This window comes from Cebus imitator, unplaced genomic scaffold (assembly GCF_001604975.1).
Source record: "Cebus imitator isolate Cc_AM_T3 unplaced genomic scaffold, Cebus_imitator-1.0 Scaffold263, whole genome shotgun sequence".
NCBI lineage: Eukaryota > Metazoa > Chordata > Mammalia > Primates > Cebidae > Cebus > Cebus imitator.
Window position 1 is genome coordinate 134,537 of NW_016107578.1, and position 10,887 is coordinate 145,423.

The following is a 10,887-nucleotide window of genomic DNA, read 5'->3' on the forward strand; positions in this document are numbered from 1 at the left end:
TGTAGAGACAGGGTTTCACCATATTGACCAGGCTGGTCTCGAACTCCTAACCTTGTGACCTGACCGCCTCAGCCTCCCAAAGTGCTGGAATTACAGACGAGAGCCACCACACTTGGGCTAACATTGACTCTTAACATCATAAACATCAAGCAGCAGATGAAACTGAAACAGTCATCCAGCTCCCGGTTCAAGCCACAGGTGATGCCACAGGGGAAAACTCCCCACCACCCAGCAGGGACCTAGTTGCCAATATTCAGAGAAACCCAAAACACACCTGGAAACAACCCCTTTCCTCTCTGCCATCCTGCTTCAGAGGCAGGGCCACATTTTCCCTTTATTCAGATCGTAGCTAATACCCTATAAATATCTCCTTATTGGCCTGGATTTTTCCAAAGCCTTTAACACAATAAGGGCTTAATTACAGCATGTAGTTGGCAACCCCAGTAAATTACGGTTTAGATGATGTTCTCACTTTTTTTCAGCAGTCAAGGAGCCTATAATTTCAGCACTTTCATTCAAATGAGGCAGAAGTTTTGCAGATGTGGCTGTGAGCCAAATGAAAACGCTGAGAGAGGGCGCAAAAGCGAGACAGGCTTCCATTCAATGGCCAGCCAGCCTCCACCTCCTAAACCAACTCTGAAATCTCTAAACCTAATCTAAGTCGGGCGCAGTGGCTCATGCCTATAATCCCGGCACTTTGGGAGGCCGAGGCAGGAGAATCACTTGAGCCCAGGAGTTTTAGACCAGCCCTGGGCAAAAAATAGGGAGACTCTATATGAAAAATTCCCTAAAATTAGCTGGGGATGGTGGTGCACATCTGTGGTCCCAGCTACTTACGAAGCTGAAGTGGGAGGATCATTTGAGCCCGGGAAGTTGAGGCTACATTAAGCTGTTCATACCACTGCATTTCAGCCTGGGCGACAGAGTGAGACCCCGTCTCTAAAAAAAGAAAAAAGAAAGGTAGGCCAGGCGTGGTGGCTCATGCCCGTAATCCCAACACTTTGGGATGCCGAGGTGGGCGGATCACGAGGTCAGGAGATGGAGACTATCCTGGCCAACATGGTGAAACCCTGTCTCTGAGAAAAAAAAGAAAGAAAACCTCTCTAAATCTAGAACTGTCCACAAGGCCATCTTCCGCCCTTATCCAGAAACAATCCAGCTTATTACCAGGGGATTTCAATGTTATGAACCTAGGAAGGGCCATTATCCCTCAATAAATAACTCTGAAAAAGCACTTGGACAGCCTAGAGCGAAGCTTTGGAGAAATCCGTCTTCCTGGTTATAAACCTAATCCCCAAACCAGCAAAAACAAACTAAGAATCACATGGGGAGACAATTCACATGTGGGGTGAGGGCACAGTATGTCTTTCCAGTCTTTTCACTGAGCAAATACAATTGTTTTAAACAAGATGGGATCCCACAGTCCATTTCATCTGGTACCAAACAGGTCTGGTGCAGCTTTCTGGGTCATTAGATTCTTTTAGATCCCTCTGAGTAGCCAGTTGATAGCTGGTTGTCTGGGCACGCTCATCCGGCCAAATCTCCTATCTTTGGGCTTCTTTTGGGGAGACAGAGTCTCAATCTGTCACCCAGGTGGGAGTGCAATGGCACACCGAAACCTCCGCCTCCTGGGTTCACATGATTCTCCTGCCTCAGACTCCCAAGTAGCTGAGATTGTTACAGGTGCCCACCACTACGCCCAGCTAATTTTTGTATTTTTAGTAGAGACAGGGTTTCACAATGTTGACCAGGTTGGTCTCGAACTCCTGACCTCAGGTGATCCACATGCCTTGGCATCTCAAAGTGCTGGTACAGGCGCCCACCACCACACCCAGCTAATTTTTGTATTTTTAGTAGAGACAAGGTTTCACCATGTTGGCCAGGCTGGTATCGAACTCCTGACCTTAAGTGATCCAGTGCTGGGCATTTTTTCTCCCAATTTCTCACCACCATACACAAAATGGGTGTAGATAACTCTTCATGGCCAATTATTTGTTTGCAGCCATGATTCCTGAGTAGAAAGGAACCAGGAACATGAAATGTCGACCACCTCTGGTCGACATTTCAGGGCGTGGCTGCGTGTCCTGGTCCTGGCAGTGTGTCCGGGTCCTGGCGGTATCCCCAGAGCTAGAACATTGCCTGCACTGATAAGACACTCCATTTATATCAACAGAGTAATGATGAATTCCTTCTCTCTATGGAAAAAGAAACTAAAGCCGGGTTTGGTGGCTCACATCTGTAATCCCACTACTTTGAGAGGCCAAGGCAGGAGGATCGCTTGGGCCCAGGAGTTTGAGACCAGACTGAGTAACAAAGTAAAACCTTGTCTCTACAAAAAAAAAAAAAAAAAATTTAATTAGCCAGGCACAGTGGGTGGCACACCTGTAGTCCCAGCTACTCAAGAGACTCAGGTGAGAGAATCACTTGAGCCCAGGAGTTGGAGGCTACAGTGAGCCATGATTATGCCACTGTACTCCAGCCTGCGGGACAGAGCAAGAGAAATGAAAACAATAACTGTCATCAGAGTCCTAATCCCAGATAAAAGGAGACAAGAACCAACCAACAAGACCACAAATACTACCTGTTTCACAAGGATTTTCTATGTGATTCTCAGTCCTCTCCCAGGAGGCAGAGACCACCATGCTCCCATTTTCCAGATAAGGAAACTGAGACCCAGAGAAGTGAGGTCACTCTTTTGGTGTGTGGCAGCATCAAGACTTCCCTATTCCCACAGATGCCTCTAGACTGTCCCAATTCCAGAAGGCCCAGTACCGAAGACCACCCTGGTCGAGCCTTGCATGGCCTTCTCTTTTCTCTTTTTTTTTTTTTTGAGACGGAGTCTCACTCTGTCACCCAGGTTGGAATACAGTGGCACAATCTCAGCTCACTGCAATCTCCACCTCCCAGGTTCAAGCGATTCGCTTGCCTCAGCCTCCTGAGTAGCTGGGCCTACAGACATGCACCACCATGGCCAGCTAATTTTTGCTTTCTTTCTTTCTTTCTTTCTTTCTTTCTTTCTTTCTTTATTTAGAGACGGAGTCTCACTCTGTCACCAGGCTGGAGTGCAGTGGTGCAATCTCCACTCACTGCAGCCTCCACCTCCCAGGTTCAAGCAATTCTCCTGACAGCCTCCTGAGTAGCTGGGACTACAGGGGCATGCCACCACACCCGACTAATTTTCGTATTTTTCATAGAGCTGGGGTTTCACCATGTAGGCCAGGACGGTCTCGATGTCTTGACCTCATGATCTGCCCGCCTCAGCCTCCCTCCCAAAGTGCTGGGATTACAAGCATGAGCCACCACACCCAGCCTATTTTTTGTATTTTTAGTAGAGATGGGGATTCACTACATTGGCCAGGCTGGTCTCAAACTCCCAACCTCATGATCTGCCCACTTCGGCCTCCCAAAGTGCTGGGATTACAGGTGTAAGCCACTGCAGTTGGACATGCATGGCCTTTTCAAGACGCAATTTGTCATTGCCCAGAAGGAAAGTCAGTGGAAACAGAAGTTGTCATTTCCAAGTAGCTCTAAACTAATAAGATTCGTTAAGGGACAAACCAGCCCAAGGAGCACAACACATGCCCCTCCATCTGGCAGGGCCAGGAGCCAAGGGGCATCCAATGTATACCGGTGCGGCACCCACCCACCGAGGCAGCAGCAGTGCCCAGGCATCTCATCCACATCTCCCTGGAGAGATTCATCCCCAAAGGCCAAATTACAGCTGGAAATGCCAGCATCACTGGCACAGCTGCTTCTTATTAAAAGTTAAATGGTGTGGGGCAACTACACGTGTTGGGAGTCAGCTCACTGAGAAAATCGAGTGGAAGCTGGAAATCAAAGGGGAGAGCCCTCAGCCTGACCAGGTGCAGAGGGACAGTAACAGAACCAGCTTTCCCTCTGCTCAGACAGCCTCCCTGCCCCCAAGGTTCATGGCCTGGTCCCACCCTAATGCCTCCCAGATCTCATCTCCCTCCACAGGCCTGCAAAGCTGGCCTCCGGGCATCCTCCCACATCAGGACCTTTGCACTAGATGTTCTTCCCCAGTCTCCAAGGGTTCCTTCCTCACCTCCTTCAAGGCTCTGCTAAAACATCACCAACTTCCCTGTTTAAAATGTGCCCCCTGCAACTGTGTTCTCTCCCTCATCTGGTGCCTTGATCCGTTTTTCCATCATAGTTATCATCTTCAACCATGCTTCTCCTTTCTCACTCTTTCGCCCAGGCTGGAATGCAGTAGTGTGATCACAGCTCACTGCAGCCTTGAAATCCCAGGCTCAAGTGATCCTCTGGCCTCAGCCTCCTGAGTAGCTGGGATTTCAGGCATCACCAAGTGATCCTCTGACCTCAGTCTCCTGAGTAGCTGGGACAGGAGCCATGGAGCTGGACATCACCATGCCCACCTGATGTTTTTTATTTTTTTTGTAGAGACAGGGTCTCACTATGTTGCCCAGGCAGGTCTCCAACTCCTGAGCTCAAGCCGTCCTCCCGCCTGCATGCCAAAGAACTGGGATTGCGGGCCTGAGACACAGCGTGGTCCGTGTGTCCTTTATCTGCTTCCTGCTGAAAGCCCACCTTCTCCAGGGCAGGAGTTCTGGTAACTTGCTCAGGGCCATGTCCCCAGGCACACAGTGAAAGTGCCCAGGAAACATTTTTCAATGAACAAATGAACAACACCTAATGTTTTAAGCACTTCTTCTATGCCAAGCCCTCTAAACTGTCTCATTTAATCCCTATTCAAGAAAGGGAAAGAAGTGCTATTATAACTCATATTTTAAAGAAGTGAGGGCTGGGCATGGTGGCTCAAGCCTGTAATCCCAACACCTTGGGAGGCTGAGGCAGGAGGATCACCTGAGTTCAGGAGTTCGTTACCAGCCTGGCCAACATGGTGCAAAACCCATCTCTATTAAAGACAAAAATTGCCAGCTACAATGGCTCACACCTGTAATCCCAGCACCTTGGGAGACTGCGGTGGGAGGATCACTTGAGGTCAGGAGGTCAAGACCAGCCTGGGCAACACAACAAGGCCCTGTATCTATAAAAAATGAAAAATTAGCCAAGCTTGGTGGCATGTGCCTGTAGTCCCAGCTACGTGGGAGGCTGAGAGGTGGAAGAATCACTTAAGCCCAGGAGGTCAAGGCTGCAGTGAGCAGAGATCGTGCCACTGCACTGTAGCCTGGGTGACAGTGTAAAATAAAAATAAAGTAGAGGGATTGAATCCCCTGCCCAAGGTCTCACAAGTGTCAAATGACTGGCACCAGGTGACTTTACCTGCCCTATGGGTTGAAACAGATAAATCAGGTCTATCAACAGCCCCATTTCCTAGCTGAGGAAACTGAGGCTTGCAGAGGTAAACCTCAAGAGACCAGACCCGTCCTGTGCAACTGAAGCTGGATGCCTCAGCCTCTTCCTGCTCTGGTTAAGGTGAGGGAAGGCCCAAGGCCTTCCCTCTGGCCAGCTCCTGGGGCTAAATGACAAGGGTCAAAAGGGAGCAATGTCCTCCTTTCTCCTTAGGGCCACAGTTCTATCTGCTGGTGCAGGGCAGACAAGCCAGGGGTCTCAAACTCAAAGGTTCCAGGGCTAGGAGGCTCCAGGCAAATATGAACTGGGCCTGGGTGAGTGCCAGGGAGTAGTGGGAACTGCGGCAGCTGGAGTGGCCTTTGTCTGATGGGACAGTGGCTGCTGCTTCTGAAATCGAAGCCATTAGTGCCACAAGAGACAAAGGCTCAGCAAGGCCAGGTAATACCGATTATAACAACAGCAACCATGCTTATAAGACCCTTGCACTCGGCACACACTCACCCATCCAGGCCCCAGAGTACCAGTTACCACCCTCAGCTTACAGAAACGGAATTTGAGGCCCAGAACGCCAAACAGACGTGGCCAAGTCACACAGCCAAACGTGGTGGAACCAGGCCTTAGGCCCACACCCTGTGCACGACACCTCTAAACTCTATAGATCTGCCTGTCTTAGTGCTACAAGAAATCCAGACATCGATTGGAAATCTAACTTTTAAAAGTTGGCAGCTCACTAAAAACAAAAGCTATGAAGGTAAAGCAAAAGACCCAGTAGGCAGGCCTCAGCCCCCAGAGCTAGTGATCTGTACCTCCAGCTACAGGGCTGAACTATCTGGGCCGTTCCCACTGGGACCATATCCTTACAAAATCCAGGCTGGGCGTAATGGCTCACACCTGTAATCCTAGTGCTTTTAGAGGCCGAGGCAGGAGGATCACTTGAGCCTAGGAGTTCGAGCCTTCAGTGAGCCAGGACTGCACCACTGCACTCCGACCTCAGCAACAAAGAGAGGTCCTATCTCTTACCCAAAAAAATAAAATAAAATATAAGTAAGCCTTGTCTGAGCCCCTCATACCCAAAGAGAGATGTTTTTGCAACTTTGGTTTTCAGGCACTGAATTAATACTCTTGACTTGGCCAGGCATGGTGGTTCACGCCTGTAATCCCAGCACTTTGGATGGCTAAAGTGGGCGGATCACCCGAGGTCAGGAGTTCAAGAACAGCCTGGTCAACATGGTGAAACCCCATCTCTGCTAAAAATACAAAAATTAGCTGGGTGTGCTGGCATGCACCTTTAATGCCAGCTACTTGGGAGGCTGAGGTAGGAGAATCGCTTGAACCCAGGAAGTGGAGGTTGCAGTGAGCTGAGATCACGCCACTATACTCCAGCCTGGGCAAAAGCCTGAGACTACAGTTAAAAAAAATACTCGTAACAAGCAACTCCTACATTGCAGGATTCCAGGAGGTTACCACAGAAGCCAGCTCCATACTGGCCAGCAGCTGCCAAATACCATGGTAGACAGGAGGGAAACAAAAGGGGTAGAGGGACTGAGGAGAGGTAAGGACAAGAGAGACCCAGGTTCCCAAACCAGAGCACCAGACTCCTCCTCACTTAAGAATGTTCTCCAGGGAGAAGGTTCTGCTCAACTATCTGAGCCTCAGTTTCCCGCTTAGTAAAATGGGGATCATAGTAATGCTGCCCTCATAAAGCTTAAGTGTGTCACTTGAAAGCACTTTCATTCTGGTTAGCTTTTATCACTGACAGGAAAGGAACCAGCCAGATAAACAGCAGCAGCCCCATCCATGTACACCTACTGTGTGCCACGCACTGCAATAGGTAAGCACTTTCTTTTCTTTTCTTTTTTTGAAACAGGATCTGGTTCTGTCACCCAGGCTGGACAGTAATGGTGTGATCACAGCTCACTGCAGTCTGGACCTCCTGGGCTCAAGCAATCCTCCCAGGACCAGCCTCCTGAATTGCTGGCACTACAGGTATGAAACTATTATCCTACCCGGCTAATTTTTTTATTTTTTGTAGAATGGGGTCTTGTCATGGTATCCAGACTGGTCTTGAACTCCTGGGGTTGAACGTGGTGGCTCATGCCTATAATCTCAGCACTTTAGGAGGCCAAGGCAGGCAGATCACCTGAGGTCAGGCGTTTGAGATCAGCCTGAACAACATGATGAAACCCTGTCTCTACTAAAAATATAAAAATTAGGTGGATGTGGTGGTGCATGCCTCTAATACCAGGTACTTGGGAGGCTGAAGCAGGAGAATCACTTGAACCAGGGAGGCAGAGGTTGCAGTGAGCCGAGATTGCGCCACTGCACTCCAGCCTGGACGATAGAGTGAGACTCTGTCTCAAAAAAAAAAAACAAAATTTTTTTAGGTGAGTAAACCAAGACTTAGGCCAAGATAACTGTGCTAGATCACAAGGCAAATGAAAGAGATAGAGCTTTGCAAACACCCCCAGCAGAAGCCTGGGCAGGCGGAAAGACGGTCACTCAGTCCAGACGAGATCAAGCCAGCCCTAGCGGGCTGCCAAGTCCACACCTTTCCACCGCTGGTAGACAGAAGGCAATGCGCCAGAGACAAGGCAGCAAAGGAGGAAATTCGTGCTGCTGGGAGCAAAGCCCCAAGACTCTGGGATAATAGACACAGGGCCTTACCAGCCAGGTGGCCTTGGGTGAACAGGGTCCCTTTTGAGCCTCCCAGCTCAGCTAAGGCGGGGATGACAACAGAGCCTCTACCCCATCCTCGCTTGGGATTCAAGATGTTGAATCCAGAAAGAACATTATCCCTTGACACTGATAACAACAATAACAATGACAGTAATGACAGGAGGAGGATGTTATCATTTGGCAGCCACACCACTGAAAATGTGTAGTTCCTGGAATGGTGAAGTGGCCATCCATCTGGGAGACGAGAAAGGCAAGAGGGTTGGTGGGAGGGAGAGGTGGCTGCTCGGGCTGTTCCATTCATTTGCTTCCTGGATCCTGGAAACAGCCCAAAGAGTGGCGTTTGCACACTGGGCAGACTGGCACACCGTGACTTCTCAGGGCTGTCCAGAGAAGGCTACATCCCAGCGCTAGCCGCTGAGGCCCGATCAGGCAAGAAGCCCCTTCCCAGGCTCCAAAGGAGGACCCCCAATTTGCAGGCTGTAGCTAGGAGGTGGGCCCCAGTGCTCTAGTGCCCTGGAAGGAATCCTGAAGTAAGGTACCCCCAGGGTCCTCCTTCCAACTGAGAAGGGAAGTGGGGTTCAAATCTCATCTTTCAGCTCCGTTCTCCCCTCTACCCTCCCGCCACCCCCTTACAGAGGCATTGGGCCAGACATTCGGGGTAGTCATGAGCACACTAGAAGACGGACAGACAGACATAATTCACTTGGAAGAGAGAAGCCTGCGTTAGCCAGGATCCAAGCTATAAGAGTCAGCCTGAGAGAACCAGACAACAAGGTCCCCTAGGAGCCAGCTAGCCAGTCAGATAGTGGAGGTCAGCTGGTGTCACCCAACAGAGGGACTGCTCAGTATTAAAGTCTGTGAGGGGCACGGATGGGCGGCCAGACAGCAGAGGTCACCATGGACAGCCAGCCAGACAGCAGGGGGCTGCCAGGTGGGACTGGACAGATGGACAGCCAAATGGTGGTGGCAGGGAGGCTTGCCCAGGACAGAGAGACAGCCAACCAGACAGCGGGGGCAGCTCCAGATACAAGAACAAGCCAGCCTGACGGCAGGGGTCGCCCCAATAGATAACTAGATGGCCGGTTTCACCTCTGATAAACGGACAGCCCGAAAGAACTAAGGGGGATCTACCCCAGACGCACGGGCAACCAGATGGCAGAGTTCACCCACGAAAGCTGGGACCAGATGGACCTCAGGGATCCAGCGCACCTCCGGTCCTACGGCCCTCCGACCCATGACACTGCCCCAGGGGCCCCGGCCTGCTCCCCAGAGACTGCAGGGAGACCTCCGCCCAGGGCGTCCCACAGGGCCCGCCTCCTCGTCCCTGTCCCCGCCGCGGGCACGCAAGCGCCGCAGTTACGCCGGCGGCGCAGGGCGCGCCATTCCCGGTCAGCCCTCTGCGCCCTAGGCCGCCGCCCGCCCGCGGTCCCCGCCGCTCCCGCTCACCGGCCCACGAAGTTCTCCAGCACCGAGCTCTTGCCGGCGCTCTGGCCTCCTACCACGGCGATCTGCGGCAGGTCCAGGTGGCAGCTCTGGCCGATGGAGCTGAAGGCGTCCTGCAGCTTGTTGACCAGCGGGATCAGCTCTTCCATCCCGCGGTTGCCCATGGCGCCGGCGGCCCCCGGCCCGAGCGCCCTGCGCTCCCTGCCCCCCGACGACCCTCAACGACCTGTCCCCGCGGCGTCTGTACCGTTGCTCCCCGCCTGCCCGGGCCTCGGCGCGACGCCCGCTCCCGGCTCGGCCTCACGGTCGCCGCCTCATCCGGTTCTCAGGCGACACCCGACCCGAGCGACCTCCCGCCCCGGCCCCGGGGCTGCGCCCAAAGCACTCTTTCCGCACGCGATTGGCCCGCTGCGTTGCCACTCGAGCACAAAAGCCAATGAAAACGAGGCACGGGCCTATGGTTGAGTAAACCTTCCCCCTGGGGACCGTCTTGCGGGCTTATTGGACAAGAGAACCGTCACTCACTGTGATCAAGAGCCAATAGCGACAGAAAGCAAGTTGTCAAGAGAGGAAGGAGGTGTTTCAGAAAAATGCACGTTGGCTCCGCCCATTGACAGTTACACCATCTTACTGGCAGCGAGAGGTGCCAGTCGACAGTGTGGACCAATGGTGTCAGGAATTGAGCTACTACCTAGTTCCCTAAGAATTTTCCATTGGTTCATATAAATATCACTCCGTTGCTCCAGCCATCCAGGCGGAAGAGGGCGGGCTTTAAAATCCGAATCTTGACTCTGATTGAGAACCATACGTGTCAATCAGAAAAACTCAGGTTCTTCCTTGTGATTGTTGGATATCTCCAACAGTCTTCTGAAGTACAGGATAGGTCCCACCGTACTCGCTCAAGGGCGACACCTCGTGGTGAGATCCGATGTTCTGATTTTGAGTTTCCGGTCACTGGGGAAAACTACCAGTCCCAGAACTCATCTCAGTGCCAAGCCTTCAAACCGGCTCTGGGAACATGGTCCCAATGCGCTCTGTAGATGGGCGAGGCGAAGCCAATGCTTCCTAGGGAGAGAACGCAATAAAGTCACGCCTCCACGCCTTTGCAAATGCTGTGCCCTTTCTGCTTTGCTCACGCCCCATCTTGACGCCGCTAACACTCCAAATTTCTTTTCTTCTGAAACGGAGTCTCTGTCACCAGGCTGGAGTGCAGTGGCGCGATCTCGGCTCACTGCAACCTCTGCCTCCCAGGTTCAAACGATCCTTCTGCCTCAGCCTCCCAACTAGCCGGGACTGCAGATGTGTGCCACGACGCCTGGCTAATTTTTGTATTTTTAATAGAGACGGGGTTTCACCATGTTGGCCAAGATGGTGTCATCTCTTTAACTCGTGATCCGCCCACCTCGGTCTCCCAAAGTTCTGGGATTACAGGCGTGAGCCACTCCAGCGTTTTCCCCCGCTTCTTCAACTTTA

At 51.8% G+C, this 10,887-nt stretch overlaps 1 protein-coding gene across 13 annotated transcripts in view; it reads right to left on the reverse strand.

The window, feature by feature from the left end:
* DNM2 (dynamin 2) overlaps positions 1-9,790 on the reverse strand; it is a 106,892-nt gene extending 97,102 nt beyond the window's left edge. For all 13 annotated transcript variants that reach the window (XM_037728334.1, XM_017499950.2, XM_017499949.2 and 10 more), the window contains exon 1: positions 9,418-9,790. In XM_037728334.1, the coding sequence (XP_037584262.1) occupies positions 9,418-9,578 (161 nt within the window). In that variant the 5' untranslated portion in view covers positions 9,579-9,790. The remainder of the gene's footprint in view (positions 1-9,417) is intronic.
* Positions 9,791-10,887: the final 1,097 nt, after the last annotated feature.